The sequence below is a fragment of the Galeopterus variegatus genome, unplaced genomic scaffold (assembly GCF_000696425.1).
Source record: "Galeopterus variegatus unplaced genomic scaffold, G_variegatus-3.0.2 Scaffold1348, whole genome shotgun sequence".
Taxonomy (NCBI): domain Eukaryota; kingdom Metazoa; phylum Chordata; class Mammalia; order Dermoptera; family Cynocephalidae; genus Galeopterus; species Galeopterus variegatus.
In genome coordinates this window covers 62,574-82,943 of record NW_007727459.1, presented here as the reverse complement: position 1 = coordinate 82,943, position 20,370 = coordinate 62,574, and the positions used below count along the sequence as shown (strand labels likewise).

General features: G+C 45.0%; 1 protein-coding gene across 1 annotated transcript in view; it reads right to left on the bottom strand.

The window, feature by feature from the left end:
- Positions 1-455: 455 nt before the first annotated feature.
- LOC103593455 (chromosome unknown open reading frame, human C3orf55) overlaps positions 456-20,370 on the bottom strand; it is a gene marked incomplete at its 5' end in the record, with an annotated part of 36,109 nt that continues 16,194 nt past the window's right edge. Inside the window, 2 exon segments of the mRNA XM_008576434.1 lie at positions 456-647; positions 16,264-16,309. Of these exon segments, the coding sequence (XP_008574656.1) occupies positions 456-647; positions 16,264-16,309 (238 nt within the window).

Sequence of the window (20,370 nt, the reverse complement as noted above, 5' to 3'; positions counted from 1 at the left end):
TCCGAGGCTGGACCCTGTGCCCATGGTCTGTGTACACCGACATGTCTAGTCCTGACATCAACCACAAAACGGAGGTCTGTTATTTCAAGTTAACAGAGGTGGAAACGGGCTCAGAACCAGTAAGTCCTTGCCGGAAATCACTTGGCTTATAAGTGTCAACACCAAGTTAGTCTCTCGGTTTCTGTGATCCTGAGAATGCTGATCCCACTGCCAGGTGGAATGCAGGCCTGGGCCCCACCCTGGGAAGCCACGGCTCGGTCTGTCCTCTCCATGACAAAGCAGGGGGCACAGAGAGAGAGCAGCCTTCCTCCCCTCCGGGGTAGAGCTAATAAGGTTAGACAGTCCTGATTCTGCCTGGTGGTCCTTTAATCAGCCCTGAGTCTCTAGTATTCATGCTGTGATGCCCCAGAGTTATAAATTCCAAACCTTTCATTTTCTTCTGCCTAATCCACCCATCAGAACTGTGGCCAGTCCTGCCCAGGCTTGAGGAACTGGAGCTGCCCTGGGTCACCGATGGACACTTGGAGGACTGCCCCCATCCCATAAAGAGACGGGATTCCCTCTTCTTCCCCGTCCCCCTCAGGAACCTGCATGATGCTCCCTTCTGCCGGGGCAGATGGGTCCCCTCCGTTCACCTTAGACTTGATCTATGGAATGTAAAGCCAAGTCACATGGTGAGAAGAAGATTGCAAGGAAACACAATGAGCAGCTGAGTTCTTGTGTCCCCCTGAAATGACGCCCAATGCACTGAGTGGCGTCATGTGTCAGGCATGCACTGTGCAGGGTGGTGCATAAGAAGGTGACCAGGACCCTGGCCCTGCTCCCAAGACCTACGAGGGGAGATGCAAAATGGATACAAGTTACTGCAATACACGGTGGAGTAAAGTGCCATGTCACCTCTTTGTGCCTCAGTGTTTTCTTTTTCTTTGTAAAATAGGAATAATACCACCACCCGCCTTGTAGTGAAGTGAGAAAATCCATGCATGTAACGCATGACCAGGCATGTGACGATAACCATTACACACCAACATCCTCCTCACCACCATCACCATCTGGATAATGACACTGTTAGACTTCGGGGGACATTTGGGGTGAGCTTTGATGCCTGGATTTTGGCAGGTGGAAGAGGGTGGCAATCTAGGTGAGGGAACTACTCTGAAAATGGCAGGCAGGAGGGAAGGCTGAGAAGAGAAATGGGAAGCTCGGGGACTCTAAGCAAGGTGGCTTGGTGGGGGTGGTGGGCCAGAGGGATGGAGGGACTGCAGTTCCGGGGTGAGGAGCTGCACTGCTGAGCAGTGGGGGACCAGCAGGGACGCCTTTTGATCAGGGTAAGATAAAGTTGGCCTCTGTGTGAAGGAGAGACAGAGAAGGGAAAACTGGGGCAAAGAAGACCAGTCAGGTGGCAGTTACAGCATCCAAATGACCAAAAGGTAGACACTTTGACCAAGGTGACTCAGGGATCCAGACACTGTTAGCATCTGTACTTTCTCCTCTGACATGTGGCTTCTACTCAGACGGAGCAATGGAAGTCACCATCCTCGGATGCTGCACTCACATGCCTGTTGTCCAGTGCCCCATACAGGAGAAATGTAATGAAAATCCAGGTCTGTTTCCTGTAAGATTGTGACTCCTACTCTTTCCTGGGGCTTAAAAGGAAACTAGAGGCAAAGTTCGGATGAGGTTGGCAAAGCACCACTGACGTTTGTGAATAGAAGGATGACTGCAGTGCACAACCGGCTCTGGCCTGAGGACAGCCTGTCTCAGGACCCTCCCTGCCCCCCGCCTTTTCCCAGGCTTGTGCTTGGTGGGTGCAGCCTGAGACATGGTTGGCTGGACAAGTCACCCATGAGTGGATGAGAGGCCAGTCCCAGAGCTCTCACCTCCAAGGCTCCTGTCATCCTCCCCTCTGGAAAGTGTCTTGGTCTCTCCCTAGAGACCAATATCCCAATTATGAGATAGGGACTAGGAGACAGGCGAATGAGTCTTTCGAGAGGATCCATTACAATGCTTGGGTAGATGCTCATTCGTTCTGATTTTGCTCATAAGTGGAGTAGGGTAGGAAACACCTAAAAAGCCAAAACATCTGCAATGATTTGAATCGTGTTCCCTCCAAAATTGAAGTGTTGCCAATATGATAGTTTTAAGATGTGGGGCCATACGGGCTTATCCCTCAAGAATGGTATTAAGGCCCTTGCAGAAGAGGCTTTGTGTTAGGCTAGTGCTCACGTGCCCCTCCACTTTCTGCCTGTGTGGACACAGCGATCCTCCCTTTCAAAGGATGCAGCCCTCACCAGACACCAAATCTGCCAGCGCCTTGATCTCAGACTTCCCAGCCTCCAGAGCCATGAGAAATAAATTTCTGGTCTTTAGAAACTACCCAGTCTGTGGTATTCTGTTATAGCACCCCCAAATGAACCAGGACAACATCCGCATTCACATCTATGTATTGGTTAATTTTCACTTGGAAAAGAGTTTTAGTCTCCCCTTTTAATATAGAATGTGGGGATTCTAGGTGTAAAAGCACAGCCATGAGAAATAAATTTCTGGTCTTTAGAAACTACCCAGTCTGTGGTATTCTGTTATAGCAACCCCAAATGAACCAGGACAACATCCGCATTCACATCTATGTATTGGCTAATTTTCACTTGGAAAAGAGTTTCAGTCTCCCCTTTTAATATAGAATGTGGGGATTCTAGGTGTAAAAGCACAACAGTCAGTGATTACCTCAAGCCCCCCACCTCCCCACCCTTACCCCAGCTTCTGTTCAGTACAATTGAATAAGGAAACCGTGACACCACATGGCACCACGGTGGAGAGGCCTCGGGCCAGAGCTGGGAGTAGCGAGCCGGGCTCCTGGGGGCTCCTGGGCTCTGCAGATGCCTCGGTGCCCCTGGGCCAGCACCGCCTTTCCCTGCTTCTCATTCCTCATCTGCACAGCGATGGGGTCCCGGGCCTCTTACAGTCGAAAATTCTTTTCCAATTGTAGAAAAAGCAAGTACCAGACATTGTCATAGAGTCGACTTTACTTTTATTCCCAAACCTTTTCCCTTGCTGATAAATCAGAACAGACCCGGAACTGTGGGAAAGGAAAACAGGAATGGAGAGCAGGTTCCCACAGTGCCAGGAGCTGTCCTCAGCCATGGGTCTGACCCACCCAGCCTCGTGACCACTGAGTGCCAGGGGCCTGCTCCCCTGGGGCAGACCAGACATCTTTCCTCTGTGCCCCGTCTCCAAACCACAGGAAAAATAAACCCTATGATTCTTTGGAAGTTTGTTTTCAAGGATAATTATCATCATCATCAACATCCTTATCAAATAAAGAAACTATTTTTTTAAATTCTCTTGTCTTATTGGACTTCTGCGGCCATGTGGGGGGGTGGTGCCAGGAGTCTTTTGGGGGGCTGAGAACAGTGGCTTCTGTGGCCCCACAGCCTTAACTGGCCCCCTCTGAGGGGTGGGAACCAGGCCTCAACCTCAGAGTCTTTAGGGAGCATTGGAGTGGACTTTTGTCCCGAGGGAGCTTTCTCAGAACATGGCACGTTTCCAGGCAGCACTTGCGTTCTGCCCGCCCTACAAGGAGCACTGAGACGCAGTGCTGGTGCCAGCTCGGCCCACCCCTGGTGAGACTCATCCTGCCCTCCAGTGAGGGTGATTCAAATTCACCTGCTGCAGAACAGCCATGGACCTGCCGCAGCCACCTATGTCNCACCTAAAAAGCCAAAACATCTGCAATGATTTGAATCGTGTTCCCTCCAAAATTGAAGTGTTGCCAATATGATAGTTTTAAGATGTGGGGCCATACGGGCTTATCCCTCAAGAATGGTATTAAGGCCCTTGCAGAAGAGGCTTTGTGTTAGGCTAGTGCTCACGTGCCCCTCCACTTTCTGCCTGTGTGGACACAGCGATCCTCCCTTTCAAAGGATGCAGCCCTCACCAGACACCGAATCTGCCAGCGCCTTGATCTCAGACTTCCCAGCCTCCAGAGCCATGAGAAATAAATTTCTGGTCTTTAGAAACTACCCAGTCTGTGGTATTCTGTTATAGCACCCCCAAATGAACCAGGACAACATCCGCATTCACATCTATGTATTGGTTAATTTTCACTTGGAAAAGAGTTTTAGTCTCCCCTTTTAATATAGAATGTGGGGATTCTAGGTGTAAAAGCACAAGTCAGTGATTACCTCAAGCCCCCCACCTCCCCACCCTTACCCCAGCTTCTGTTCAGTACAATTGAATAAGGAAACCGTGACACCACATGGCACCACGGTGGAGAGGCCTCGGGCCAGAGCTGGGAGTAGCGAGCCGGGCTCCTGGGGGCTCCTGGGCTCTGCAGATGCCTCGGTGCCCCTGGGCCAGCACCGCCTTTCCCTGCTTCTCATTCCTCATCTGCACAGCGATGGGGTCCTGGGCCTCTTACAGTCGAAAATTCTTTTCCAATTGTAGAAAAAGCAAGTACCAGACATTGTCATAGAGTCGACTTTACTTTTATTCCCAAACCTTTTCCCTTGCTGATAAATCAGAACAGACCCGGAACTGTGGGAAAGGAAAACAGGAATGGAGAGCAGGTTCCCACAGTGCCAGGAGCTGTCCTCAGCCATGGGTCTGACCCACCCAGCCTCGTGACCACTGAGTGCCAGGGGCCTGCTCCCCTGGGGCAGACCAGACATCTTTCCTCTGTGCCCCGTCTCCAAACCACAGGAAAAATAAACCCTATGATTCTTTGGAAGTTTGTTTTCAAGGATAATTATCATCATCATCAACATCCTTATCAAATAAAGAAACTATTTTTTTAAATTCTCTTGTCTTATTGGACTTCTGCGGCCATGTGGGGGGGTGGTGCCAGGAGTCTTTTGGGGGGCTGAGAACAGTGGCTTCTGTGGCCCCACAGCCTTAACTGGCCCCCTCTGAGGGGTGGGAACCAGGCCTCAACCTCAGAGTCTTTAGGGAGCATTGGAGTGGACTTTTGTCCCGAGGGAGCTTTCTCAGAACATGGCACGTTTCCAGGCAGCACTTGCGTTCTGCCCGCCCTACAAGGAGCACTGAGACGCAGTGCTGGTGCCAGCTCGGCCCACCCCTGGTGAGACTCATCCTGCCCTCCAGTGAGGGTGATTCAAATTCACCTGCTGCAGAACAGCCATGGACCTGCCGCAGCCACCTATGTCTGCAGGGTTCTGCTGTCACCTCCTTGCCCCACGAGTGAGCTGCAGGGAGAATGCCCCGCAGTCTGCCCACCTGACTTTGCAGCGCCCGGGACCTACTGCAAATGTCTCCACACTCTGAGCCCTCAGCAGGCCTAAGTGACACCTGGGGGGACAGAGACTTCCCCTGAGAGCAGGTTCCTTTGGTGACAAGCATTGTCACTCCTTGTAGCACCAGAGCGGAAGAAGGGTGTGCCCCTGGCCTGTGACAGCGGGAGAGAAGCTGCGCCAGCCTGTCCGAGAGCGGCCTGGCCCCGAACAGAGCTGTGGGCTTCTGTTATACACAATCCCTTGGTGCCCCTGGCCTGTGACAGCGGGAGAGAAGCTGCGCCAGCCTGTCCGAGAGCGGCCTGGCCCTGAACAGAGCTGTGGGCTTCTGTTATACACAATCCCTTGGGGGTGTTGATCTGCTTCTTAAAATAAACCTGTTTTCTGAGAATCAGATCTGAGAGGGTGCCAAGAAGACTAGGACAGTTTCCTTTCATTTTCCTTCTCCCCCCAGGGTGCCTTTATGGGACATGAAGCTGTCACCAGGCTTACCTGGATTATACTCTGGAAGGAAAGACATCTGGTGCTATTTCCTCCTTCAGGATAAATATTTTACCTGATTTGTCAAAGCCCAAATCTTTGGGCCCTTAATTCCATGACTTTGAGCCAGGGTCTGTCCTTTGTGCAAACCTAATGTTGGATTTAAAATTCAGCCAAGGCTTCTTCTGTGGCGAGTTCATGGGGTCTTCAGGGGGAGAGTGAGAGAAAGGAGTAGAGTCCATTCACTTCTAGTCTCCTGTGAGGGAGCTTCGTCTCTACTGTCTTGAGAAAGATCACTATTATTTTTACATTTGGGATCTTAGTCAGACGCCCTGGTACCTTCCTTTTATTGCTTGTCCCCTTGTCATCCTTTATTGAGGTTGCCACTGCATTAGATAATTACATTCGCCCTCCCTGGCTCCCCTCCACAAACCTTCTTGGAAGGCTGAGCTCATGACTCATGCTTCTCTGATGTAAAGTGACTCTGTGAATTCATCAGTACCTGACACGGGGCTGCCCTGCCCCCGTTGGGCACCGCATCATTGACTGGTTGGTTAATTTCAGAATTTGGTTTAGGGTCATAGGATTGTTTGCAAATTTTTTTTTTATGTTGGGCTCCTTGAGGCCATCAGTTCATCCAGGATACAGGAACAACCCCCAATATTAAGTATAATCAGTCCTTGGGACTTGCTGGTGAATAACATGAGCCGAGAATGAACCACAGAAGTGGCTGCTGCTTTCTGAGCCAACATTCCCACATCCTCCTCACAAGGCCAGGCTGCTGCCGGTGCAGGGGGTGCCCTCGGCCTTTCCCCCTCTTTCTAGAAATGTCTGTCTCTCTACTATAGCCAGAACAACTGCCACTAGAGGGCCTGTCGTCTGTCTCAGCCTCTCTTCTTTGCTCCCCCAATGGAAAGCCACAGAGAAGACTCTGAAGATTCCAGGTCAGAGAACCCAGGCCCACAGCGATGCTTCGCACCTCACTGCTGGCAGAGCCTGGCAGTCAGGTTTGCAGCGTCCCCAGCTCTTCTCATGACATGGAGGCTGAGTCTGGAGCCTCCAATTCTCCAGCCTGTGCTCATGCACACACCAGGCCTCTGCTCCCCAGGCAGGCATGTCCCCTCCTCCAGCCCCACCTGCAGGAGCAGCTCTGTGGCCTCAGCCCTCCCCTGCAGAAATCTGTGGATGGCTCTGCCTTGTGGGATGACTAAGTTCTGTTTCTACAGGAACCACATGAGGAGCCAGTTAGTCCTGCACTCCCAATTCAAATGCAGGTTGTGCTTCCCACACAGGCAATACTGCCACAGGAATGTGCGTTGTTTGTTAATATGGCAAACACAGTGCAGCTATGTTACAGTATTTGTGGAACGCCTAGATGGCAATCCATTAGTGGGCTGAAAACTGTCTGTAATCTAGTATGGCACATGGGATCCAAATTCATACTGATTGAGCCAAGCCTCTGCCTTAAACTTGATGTAACCAATCTCTGGCAGTGTCAGGACGTGGGGTCAGACACGCCCTCGTTACAAGCAGCCGCACAACTTCAGAGAGGATCCCGGCACCTGGGGCCAGGAATCCAGGTGCACCTTGGACGTAGCCGTCTTCTGGGAGGCTCTGTTTTCCTCAAGTGTAGACAGAATGGTCATGAAGATGAAGTGACATGATGACTGAGAAGAACCTCGCACACAGGAGGTTGAATACCTCCTGAAGAAGTGTTAGCCGAATATGAATTATAAAAAGAATCATAAGGGGCGGCCCGGTGGCGCACTGCGCTAGTGCGCTGCTTGGGAAGTGTGGCGGCGCTCCCGCCGAGGGTTCGGATCCCACATACAGACCGGTTCCCGCTCACTGGCTGAGCGAGGCGCGGGGGCAACACCGAGGGCTGCGATCCCGTTGCCAGTCCTGGTCCGGTGCAGGTGCGACACTGAGGGTTGCGATCCATTGCCGGACACGGAAAAAGACAAAAAAAATAAAAATAAAAAAAAGAATCATAAGCAACACTGAGCTCCAGAGGTTATTTATAGGTTGTGCAACCCTGGTAATTACTTCTGTTTCCAAAGACCACCTTCCTCCCCTCTTTGAAGCCTCCCTTTCTCACCTCTACACATCCCAGCTCCTCCTCACACGACTGAGGAGATACGTTCCTGTCGCTGTCAGACTTACACCCTCTGCTTTGTGTCTCGCATACTGGTGGACAGAGTGGCCTCACACCCTCCCCCCACCCCCCACTCAGAGAGCAGCATGGGTAGCGTTGCCAGAATCAGCAAATACAAACACAGGACACCCGGTTAAATCTGAATTCCACATGAAATTGCATGGGCCATTCTTGTAGTTAAAAATTACTCGTCGTTCACTGAAATTCAGATTTATTTGAGTGCCCTATATTTTATCTGTCAACCCTAGGCATAGAGTGAATTTCTGTCCCTCTCAAATCACCCCAATCCCTGACCCCTCCAGAGTCCAAGGCTTGCTGCAGACTTGCCTCCCCCTGCTCAGCAGACCCCCATCTGAGCCTTGCTGTCCTCTCCCTGAGCCCAGTGTGTCCACATCATTTAGACAGGGCCTCAGATGTCCTCAGGGCAGTGTCATGGGGCCACTGAATGGTGAAAGTCTCTCCAACCCAGAGTGGATTCAGGCCCTGCCTCATCTTCTCTACCATTCACTGCAACAGACTGAGGGCTTCCTCTCAGCCCTGGGGCCCCATCAGGCTGGGAGTTAGTCCCCCCACCCAGGAACAGCCCTCAGTCAATAACGGGTGGAAGATGGGGGATCAATACCTCAGCTCTCACCCCTGGAAGGGGTAAGGGATGAATCAGAGGGGTGTGTTCTATTCTGCAGTCTCCTCAAGGTCCACAGTGGTAATGGCTCAACGGTGCAGACTTTCTGGGTTTCTCTCTTCCCTTCTCTGTCTCACTTTCTGACTCTTGTACCAGTGCTCCCTGGATCATATCCCCAATAAACTCCCAGCACTCAAATACACAACTAATGGCTGGCTTCTGAGAAGCCCCAACCTAGGACAAAGCTGAATGTCCTTTGTCTCACTGCAGTCTCTCCAGACACCTCAGCACCCACAAATCACCAAGGTTAAAATCGTAGAATACTTCCCAGAACCCCAGGATGATGTCAGGAGTCTTACCACGCTGCTGAGATTTGTAAAGCCCTTTAGATCCAGGAAGACCCTCCTGGGAGAAGGAGTGGCATCCTCAGCACTGGCATCTGACTTCCAGTTTTCCAAACCAGGAGCTCCAGATCAGGACAGCCTATGTCCTGTGTTCATGGCAGGGGGTGGAGTTCCATTTCTTGCTGGAGAGGTAACCCTGTGGCCAGTCACAGGTTATTATGGTCAATATGCCAAAACTGACCTCTCTGCCTGGCTTCCCCTGCTCTCCAGGAGCTGACATCTGAGAAGACAGATTCCAGGGTCTATGGGGTTTCAACTGGTCTAAGGTACTGGGAAGGTCAAGGGCTTTGCGGCCAGAGAAATTTCGGCTCAAGTCTCTCTGCCTCTACCTACCTGTGTGATTCTTGATAAACTAAGCCTCCGAGTCCTCGTCTGTAAAATGAGAGCAACGATGCCTCCTGGGAATGTTGAGTGGATTACACAAAATAATGTATGTGCGGGTCTAGCATTGTGTATGGCATCTAATAAGGCATCCCACAAATGTGAACTCCCCTCCCCAATTTTTTTGAACCAGTAAAACCCAGGCGACAAGAACTGGCACCCTTGTATAATGCTGTCTGTGTACTAACAGCTTTCACAAGCCCTGTCTCCTTGGTCAGGATGTAAGCCACGCCAGGATCGGGCGAGCTCATTAATTGATTCAACAGCCTCGACCTGCTAAGCTCCGTCCTTCTACCTTGACTTTCTCTTGGTTATCAAGAAGGTTCTGCAAAGATTGCCATCAGCAAAGGCCTCATTCTTGAGTGGATCACACCAGTAATTTGCTGTGATGGATAGAGTGCCTCAGACTGCCTGGTAATTGTGGTGAGTGGCCGCCAGGGCAGTGGAGGGACTACATTTAGGAAATTCAGACTCGCAGGGAACATGGCGCTGCCTAAGCCACCGTCGTTCCAAAATTAGACCTTTCCTCCACTCCATCATTACATGGGTAAGCAGTCAGAACACTTCCTGAATACGAACCACAGATCAGAAGTGATTTATAGGAACATCCACGTGTGTGTAAGGGCAGCTGAGGGAGGCAGGAGCTGGGGCTGGCCCTCGACCAGCCACAGGCCTCCTCAGCCGCAGCTCTACCACAGTGACTGCTCTCCCTCTGTCACAGGGACCGGGGCAGACCACAGTCTCCTGGGAAATGAAATGTGACATTCTTTCGGCTCACAGACTTGCCAGATCACAGGCCCACTTATGTGCAGTGCATGTTAAAAATTCGGCTGCCATGGATCCACTGCAAAGATACAATTCAGCACACCTACCTAGAGGCCTGGACGTCTGTGCTCTGACAGGCTTCTTCCGCCAACAGTTCTATCCTGCACGTTACAGTCACAAGGGGAACTTTAAAAATATCCCAGTGCCTAGGCCCCACCCCAGACCCAGTAAATCAGAGTCCCTGAGGGTGGCACCCAGGCACTGGGACCTTTAAAAGAGCTCTAGATGATGTCAATGTGCAGTCAAGTTTGAGAGCCACCGCCCAGAAAATTTGTGAAACCAGGAAAGTTTGGGAAATACAGGTTCAGGGGTAAAAATACCTTTTAGAAGAACCAAGTATCTCTTTCACTTGGCATCATCAAACCGAAATTCAGAGCCCCCACTGATTTAGGCAGATAAAATAGCGTTATGGGTGCTGTTTCCAAGCAGTTGTTCTGAAATCTGGCTGATCATTAGAATCACTTAGGTCATTTATTTTTCCAATACAGTTGCCCACACCTCAACTCAGATCTGCTGAGCTATATTTGCTCTTTTTTTTTTAAGGCTCACAGGTCATTTGGGTGGTACTAAGGGTCTGAAACCACTGACGTTAGTAAATTTATAAAAGGCCAAATCTTTTAATTTACAATAATGTAGGAGGCATGAGCATTTGAGCTCTACTGCAATGAAACTTCACAGTGACTGAGCATTTCTAGACCAATTTTCATTTTTTAAAAAGTTTTTGTTAATAAAAGGCGTCTGGTTAAGTGGAAATTATAAAATACATGTTGCTCTGAATTTCCAACCTGGTGTTCCCTTAACTCCTGAGCCCTCAAAGACGTGGTAAGATAACGCAACCATTCAGGTGAATTTTGCCTTAATAGTGCCACTTCTATCCAAAGCATGAAAAAGTCCACATCTGCCCGCTCCCCCGTCCCAATCACCACACCAGCAAGCCCCAACACATGTGGACTCAGACAGAGGAGTTCATGATGGAGCGAATTTGTAATGCTTCAAAATTGTTGTAGCTGTCGGTTCCCCTGAAGGTTTTGTCTCCAGCTTTGGTGGTACTAGCCCTTCCTGTGTTTACAGTAGATTCAAAATAAGCAATGGTATTTCAGTGATTGTAGAGACAAAGACACAAAGATATGGAATTGTATCAATTCTGTTGTTTCTGTGTAACACTTGGAGATATCGCTTTCCAAGTTTAGAACAGGGAAACTGAATTGGGAGGTGTATTTTTGGCAAATGCAAGTTTTAGTTGAGACAAAGACACAAAGATATGGAATTGTATCAATTCTGTTGTTTCTGTGTAACACTTGGAGGTATCGCTTTCCAAGTTTAGAACAGGGAAACTGAATTGGGAGGTGTATTTTTGGCAAATGCAAGTTTTAGTTCATACATAGTGAATTTGAGTATCTTTCAAACTGAAATTTGCTCTTCTTCTAAAATTGTTAATAATTTGTTTTAAAACTGAAGAACGAATTGAAAAAATAATGATTATTACTAATTATTATGTGATAATTACTGAAAATGATTTTATCATCTAGAGGAGGGGATGTTAAAAAACGATCCACTCAGGTGTCAAATCCACTAGTTATGTCACAGCAAAGGACTGAAAACTAAGTTTTAAAAATATTGTAATTGACATAAATGGGGCCCTTCTCTTCTAACATGGCACTCCCCTGAAGATAGAAGTTCGTAATGGAAGAACTAGGTGTCTGTAGTCTTTTTGAAAATATGATTCTGTGGTTTAAAAAAAAAATAGCAGCTACAGTTGAGCCCTTCCTGTATGTCAGGCATGAAGCAGCATCTATCTTACAAACATTATTTAGTACTTTCAACAGCACCGGGTGGTGGGTATTATCCCAATTTAAATAATATAGAAGCTGAGGCTGGGAGAAGTGTGCTCCATGTCATAGGGCTAGTGAGTGACAGTGCTAGGCTGACGCTGTGGATGACCTGGTCCTAAGCTTTTTCTCTTAACCACAATGCCAGCAGAAGAAGGGAACGCTGCTGCTGACATTTTAATTCCTGTCTAGATCACAGGAGAGGCTCAAGGCCAGTGAGATTCTAGACTTTGCTTGTTTAAACAACCATGCAATTAGATAAAACACTGATGCTTACTAAACAAATCAGTCTCAGAGCTGAAACACAGCACAGAGATCATACAGAGCTTCTTCATTCACAGGGGGTGAAGCTAAGGCCCTGAAGGAATAATTGAACCAATGATCACACAACTCCTGCTGGATCAAGAAATCAGGTTTCTATCTGCGTACACCATACCATGTCTGGGCCTAAATCACACACAATCAGCTGCTTTTCCTTTCCAATTCTCCATTTCTCTTATTTCCATGGGTTTTGGCTTGGAAAGGGGAGATTTGGGTTGTATGAAGCTTTAGCCTGGAGGCAGCAGGCTGAGAATGTTGGAGATTAAAAAATTGTGTAAACCAAAGTTAGTGCAGGCACTCTGGCTGGGTGAGTTTGGAAACCGACTTCCCTCCGTGGACTACAATACTCAGCTTCCCAGACACTGCTTAATATTGACTCCGTGACAATGTGCTGCGCCCTGGATAAAGCCTCACCTTTCAATGTTCCCTGAGAGGAGTGTGTGTTGGACCGTGCTCCTTCCTTCCCTCTTGAGTCATTCTGTCATGAAAGACTTCTGTGACTTTATTATAGCCCAGTTCATCTACCTGGCTTTAGATAATTTCTATTATTTACCCACAAGTCTGTTTCCCCATCTGAAAATGTGAACCCCTAGCTTAATCATTGTGAAATTGTAATGCATAGGACTATTGCTAAATGCAGATTCCTGGGCTTCATGCCAGATGTTCTGATTCAATAGGTCTGGGTGGAGACCTTGAATTTGCATTTGCAGTGAAGATTTGTTGCAAATTCCCCACTTTATAGACCCTACTTTGAGATGCTCAGAAGCAATGACATGTTCTTCAGTTCTTCCCCGTCCCTTGTGATGACAGGCCCTTGATAAATGCCTGCTGATTGAAAATTAAGGCCAATTCTATGCTTTTCTGCAAATATACACTATTTGGAAAATTTTGTGACTACTTCAGGCTCAGCTTATTTTAATGATCACTGGTATTGATTCTAACATCATCTTTCTCAGACCTTGTTCATAGTTTCTGTTTTGTTTTGTTGAAGGATCCAAAAGTTGTATATAAAAGGAGAAGCTGCTTAATCAGCAACCTGGTTTAGAAAAGCATCAGCAACATTTCATAAACATTTCATGTTAACTGTTAGGAAATAGGTTGAAAGGTAGACTAAGAAATAATAGTCCATCTGTCAGTACTTCTAACATAAAAAAGATACAGCTTAAAAGAAAACATTGGGTTTCTCTTTCCTGAAAATGTATAGGGCGTTTAATATTTGCTATGTCAAAAGAATTGATTAGAAAGATTCACAGAGCCCAAATTCAAAGGAAACCAACAGTCATTTTTGCAATAATGAGACCTCCCAAGCATAATATAGGGGCAGAAATTGATCTGATGGAGTCTAGAAAATCTAGGATATTCTCATAAAATATAAAATAAAATCCCAGTGTTCTTCTGCCAGTTTTTGTGACAGTTGTTATTTTTACATTTACACCAAAGTTTTAAAAGATGAGGAAAACAATAGGAAGCATACTTTTCTCTATCATCTGCCAACAGTTTGTGAAACAAACAAACAAAATTAACAGAGGACTTGATGATTTGCTTTCTAAGTCATTACAGGGCATCAGACATTCACCAAATATTACAGCATCTCCTGGCATTAGTGGACTGCTGGAGGTTTCTGCCCATTATTTTCTAGAAATTTCACCTAGGAGTGAATTTGTCATATGTGACTTCATAATCAAATTATTGTACAGCCCCAAATGGAGACACTTGGAAGTTTGGTGAGCAAAAGCAAATTTATTTCCCTTTGGTAGTGGATTGGATGTCCCCCTAAAACTCACTGAAGCTTGAATTGTGTCCCCCAAGTTTTATGTATCAGAACCCACTGTGACTGTTCAGAGGGTGGGAAATCCTATTACGGTAATTGAAAGGTGGGCCTTGAAGAGATGATTAGATTGTAGGATCGTGCCGTAGTGAATGGATTAAAAATGATGGTCATGGGCATGGTTCGGAGGCCTTTAGAAGGACAGAGAATGAGGAGGTTAGTCTCTCTCTCTGCTCCATCATGATTAGATTGTAGGATCGTGCCGTAGTGAATGGATTAAAAATGATGGTCATGGGCATGGTTTGGAGGCCTTTAGAAGGACAGAGAATGAGGAGGTTAGTCTCTCTCTCTGCTCCATCGTTTTTGCAACGTGATACTCTGCCATCACTGTCACCACCACTAAGGCTCTCATTGGATGTGTTCCCTGGACTTTGGAGTTCCAAATCTCACAAACTCTAAGCAATAAATTTTGTTTTCTTATCAATCACCCAGTTTCAAGTATTCTGTTATAAGCAACAGAAATGGACTAATACACTTTTTTACACAAATTTTATCCAAAAGCTGTGATAAATCATTCTAAATCACCATCCATGCGGCTCTAATTTCAAAATAAGAAAAATTAAAAATACTAAAAAGCCTTCCTTACCATGCTCTTCCAACCATACCCTGTCCAAAGCTCTCTGAACTTTGTATCTAAATTTTTTGGAGGTGCTACTGACCCCGAGATGTCAGAGAAACCTTTTGCTGCTCATCTGCCAGACTGTAAGGGTACCCGAGTGAGAAGTCAGATTATGACCTGTCGCATATTTTGAAAAAGAAAGCTCTAAATGTGAAAGACATTTAGAGTAAAGACTAAAGTGAAAGAGTAAAGACAATACTACATTTTAATTTCCTTTGATATTTAAGAATATCCTGAAGAGATACTGGTATAAAAATAGAGCAACTAGTGAGTATCCAGAACAGATTTATGTTTTTCAGTGTGAACCATGGTGGGAACAAAAGTGGAAGAAAAATCAACTTCAGGACATAATTTCTGTGGCCCCCAATTTCTCCAGATTAGATCCCCTACCAAGTAGGTAGGGAAAATAGCTTTCTTCATAAAAAGTACTGGCTAATTTAATTTTTTTCCAAAAGTAGTGCTGGATGTGAAAATCTGTCAACCACATTTTTAGGGAAAAGAAAATGGAACAGGGAATTATCTCATGTTTACATTTCATGATGAATTGTTATTCAATTTACTTGCATTTATAGGCAAAACAGTTCTTTGGTGATTCATTCATCTAAATCAGTGAATTGTTCCTCCCCTAGATGTATAGTATTGTTCTTTAAACTTCTCCCCTGACCAAAATTTAAGTGATTCCAAAGACTGTACTTTTATTCAGGCCGTAAAATTGAGCCCCAAATGGATATGGAGCTGTCCCTGGATCTTGTGGGATGTTTCACTCCTCCTCTGAGCCATTTAGCCTGTATTGCTCTTCCCTGGTGTTTGCAGAGGGTGGGAGTGGTGGTAGAGGCCGGGGCCTTGCTCAGAGACACCTTTAAGCTGCACCTATCTGAAAAGTTCCAGCCCAGAGCGGGTGGAAATCACAGCAGGCTGAGGGTCAGGGATTCATCCCAGGCCTTCCACTTTACTTGTGTGACTTTGTCTAAGTCATTTAACTTTCTGAGGCCTCAATGTCCCTATCTGTAAAATGGGGAGATTGGCTCATTTCTTTCAGTGTTACCTTTCTGGATTATGTGAGGTATCATCTGCAAAGTACCTTCACGAGCCAAGAAAAACATACAAACCCCTAAAGAGCTGGGCCTCTATGATTTATAATGATTATAGCTAATATTCACTGAGGACCTAGCAATGCACCAAGCAAAACGCTAAGCAATTTACACCTACAACACTATCAGAAAATAGGAAGAATTTTTTTTTAAGTCTACACATTTTGGTGTAGAATGCCCCAGGAGTCTTAACTGCTTTTAAATATGCTGCTTGACTCAGCCAATATAGAAATCATAGTTGCGTTAGAGTCAGATACATTCATACATCAACTTAACATTGTAAGTGTCAAGTCAAGATAAATCTTTGAAGCAACTTATAAAGTAAACCTTCTTTTGGAAATATTCATAATAATACATATAAACAAATGTAATAGCCAGATATGCTAATTTCACTTATCTGAAGGAATATGGGACATATAAAGTGCACGTGCACTATCCAGTGCGCCGCTGGGCCGGCCCAACCTTGTCCCTTGTGATGGAGTCTTTGAATAACTGAGGTTGGAACATCCTGGGGAAGAAAACATTGATAGTAAAATATTACCCAATATTTACATTTCAATTTCTATGAATGCTGGTTTCTATCCCCAAACAGAATACCAACTCACAAAGACTTGTCAATATTCCAGGGAAATTTTGGTGGAGTCAATTTACTAAAGTCTAAAAGATCTCATCCTTTTGTGACCTTCCTGGCATCTGCACCTCTACCCACCTAAAAAGTGAGCTTGAGGCAGCAAGCACACAGCAGGATGATACCAGGTAACTGCACATTTAAACTATTTATGGTAGCCAACATGTCGCTAATAAAAACTTTTTGATCCTTGAAAAGTAAATTGAATAACAAGTTACACTAAATTGTAAACCCATATGATGATAGCTATCAAACAAATTTCTTTCATCATGAATAACAAAATGTGTTGTAGATGTGGTATGTTAAAAAAAAAAAAACCTTTGAAGTTTAACCAAAATTGTAAATACTTTTTACACTAAAGAATAAAATAAAACAAAATCTAAAGATTGTGGAACTCAATTTCTTAGACTTGGAAGAATGTGAAATTCTAGACTTAGGAAAGTCATTTTAAATCATCACTATTAATTTACTTTCAATATTCTGTTAAGCAAAAAGCAATGTGCACATATCTTACCTGCTCTCCCTCCCCACACATTACTTTTCCCTTTTCATTGTACTATAGCTTAAAAGTAAGGTAGTTAAGCTTAATGTGTGGGGAAGGAGAGCAGGTATGATATGTGCACATTGCTTTTTGCTTAACAGAATTTTGAAAGTAAATTAGTAGTGATGATTTAAAATGGCTACCTCACTTCTAAGCTATAGTACACTGAAAAGGGAAAAGTTTAGTTACTTTTACTGTTTCCATAATTTTTAAGCATTTAAAAATATAAAAAACGCATTTTAAACTGGGTAATTTAGATTTAGGCCAGAAAGGCTCAGGGGCAATGATGGATAATAAAAGAAAAGATATGCAGAGAGAACAGCGTCCTTTTCTAGTGACCCAACGCAGCTGTGTCTCCACCTTCTCCAGACCTTGGCAGACAGGTGGCCTGGTAGAGATACATTACAAAGGAATGAAAGTGCTCCTTTTCCTCCCAGCCTCACCAGTGTAGTTCACTGGCCACCCGTAAGCCAAAACTAGGCCAACTACTCATAGGAAAATGCTCATTTGCAAATATGCACGTATGTCCTACCAGACAGAGGGATGGGGCCCACCTACTCAAAGATGGGCAGTCACAGAACAAGCTTTCCATAGAACTCTTGTATCAGAGCAGTAAGATGTGTGGTTTGAGGTAGGTAGGGAAAGGCGCTTGCTCTAAAGGACAGCCATGGCTAACGGTGACATGCTAACCACTTTAACACTTTTATACCAAGACTCGCCATTTTTCCAACAGTGCTTTTTAAAACACAGAGTGAAAGTCTACCCAGACTCCTGGGAGAATCCATTCATTCATTCATTCATTTTTTTTATTATTATTATTTCAACAAATATTAATTGACTACCTACCATGCTCCTATAGGATGTTCTGGGGATATAACAAATAAACAAAGTCTCTTCTGTCATGAAACTTACAGAATAGTGAGGGAGACAAAGGTAGTACAGAACATAATACATTTATCTAAGTGAATTTTACCAATTTCTTCTATAGTAGCAGCACCCTTAGTAAAAAGACACAATTGGGAACTTAAAACTGAGAAACTGAATATATTCGTGTCTTAATTCCTCTAATCCCTAACTTTCTCTGATCCCATCCATGTGCCCATCCATGGCACCACTCTGAAGTTGTGTTTTTGCCACTAAGCCATGTTAGAAAGACATTTAATCTTTTGTGCCAGAATAACAGTGTAAAGAATTATTAATGTTTTGTGGGTTGGTTTTTTTTTCCTTTGGAATTTTTCTTTTCTCTCTAGTGGAGAAAAACTTAAATTCATATTTCTCTTTAAAACTATTTCTGTTACAGTCTCAGAGTTTTTTAGACAGGCTTATAGGGAGAAAACTAAGTACCAGACTTGATTCTTTTTAACTAAATGAAGTCAAGGTCTTACATGAGAGTTAAGTAATGGAATGAAGTTAGGAAGCCACAGAGCTGTTGTGTACATTACAAGTTTAGGTGAGTGACCTTGATTTCCTACAATAAACATTCTATCAAATTCAATTTCCTTTCCCAAACTTATAGTGAGTAAATGAAATTTCCCATTTCAAGCAAGCATGTCTCTGAGATTAAGGTTATAGTCCATAGAAGATAACAATAAAAGTTTAAAGTCAGTATTTCTCCAAGGAAATTATTGCAAACTAGTCAGGGAATAATTTCATGACAAGATACAAAATAAATAAAAAACTTAAAAAAAAAAAAAGACCTGCACCCCAGCTTTCCTATTTATAGTCTCGGTATTTGAAGTAAACATCTTATGTTTTCCAGCTATTGTATATTAAGACTCTCTGGCAAACGCAGTGCTTTGTACCCACCAAGCCCTGTGCCAACAGTCTCTCATTCTTTAAATTCTTCATTAAACTGATCACTGAAGCTTGTGATCCTCTGGCTTTAGTCACAATTTCAGCCAAGGATAAATCAAATAAATTTCAGAGAAGGTCTGACTTTCTATTTCCATTTATTTTTAGTGTTACCCTGCACTTTCAGCCGAGTGCCTTAGTACCTCTGGGAACAAGTGACAGCACCTTAAAAGAGAAAATCAAGGCATCTTCTCTGATTTGTTCAAAAGCCAACCCTCAAAGGAAAACAGAAAGGACACTTGTGCATAAACAATATAACAAATTTGCAAGAATGCTTAATTATGTCAGGGCCAGGCTCGCTGCTCCAGAGATTAGGAAAGATTCCCCACAGCAGAGGGAGGGGCAGCAAGGGTGAGTGGACGTGGGGGTCCTGGAGAGAGTGGGCTGCGACTGTAAACACACAGAAGTTTGGTGATTTGATCGTGGAAGAAACCCATCCCTCCTTCTGGACAGAGCCTGGGGTGTGGCAAGACCTCAGGGTAGAAATGGCGGTCTCTTGTATCAACATAAATTTGCCAGAGGCACCACACGGTTTACCCCTGCCCAGGGTGGGCTGGGCATGAGCATGCTGTCATGCGTGGGAAATGCCCTGAAATTCATGGAGACCTAAAGAAGCCTTGAAGTGAGGTCTGGGGTATGACATAGCAATAAGATCCAGAAGGGAATGAGGACATTTGACACCCAGATAAAATGATACTCACAGCAGACTGACAACCTCCCTTCCCCCACCCCTGTGCCTCACTCTGACTTAGGTTCCCAATAATGTACTGCAATCCTTGGCAAAGATGTGGGAAATACTCTTTATTGACTAAAACTAGGATTTTGCCACCTACTGGAATGGGAGCTTGAAATAGAAACTGAGTTATAAAAAAAATTAAGTTCTATTTCTTGCACACCTAAGTTTATGGACAATATTCCACCTGCAACATTTTTACAAGGAGTTTGGCATTTTGGCTTAATTGGGGTTAGTTGGGGGTGTTTCTGTACAGAGGCTTGTTTTGGTAAACAGATTTGATGTCTTTTACTCAGGTAGTTTGGTTTCATTTGTTGTTTGGAGTTTGAGGGGATCGGGAGGAAGGGAGGAGGATGACTTTAAATCAGAACTGAAAGTAGATGCAGCCATTCCGAAGTCACTAGTTTGAATCCTGGATTGAAAAAGATTTTTTTGTTTCCAAGATAAGCTAATAAAGTTTGATGAAATTAAAATCGTAGGGACTAAAATATCAAATTCTTTGGTATCAAATTTAATCTTGTCTCAGAGCTGATAAAAAAGTTTGAAATATTGAATGTAATCAGCGATTTTTCAACCCTTGCTATGCGTCACGATTATCCACAGAACTTTTTGTAAATAGATAGACCCAGGCATTATCTCATACCTGCTGAATCAGAGTGTCTCCTGGCGGGGACTTGTCCTTAACCGAGCCTTTTCTGGGCAGTCATTTTTTAAAGTGTCACAAGGCTCTAGAGCAGACAATGTCAATGGATGTTTGAGAAACCTAATGCTACAGGCTACCAGCATTATCAAAACTAGGGGAATGGTCATTACTGC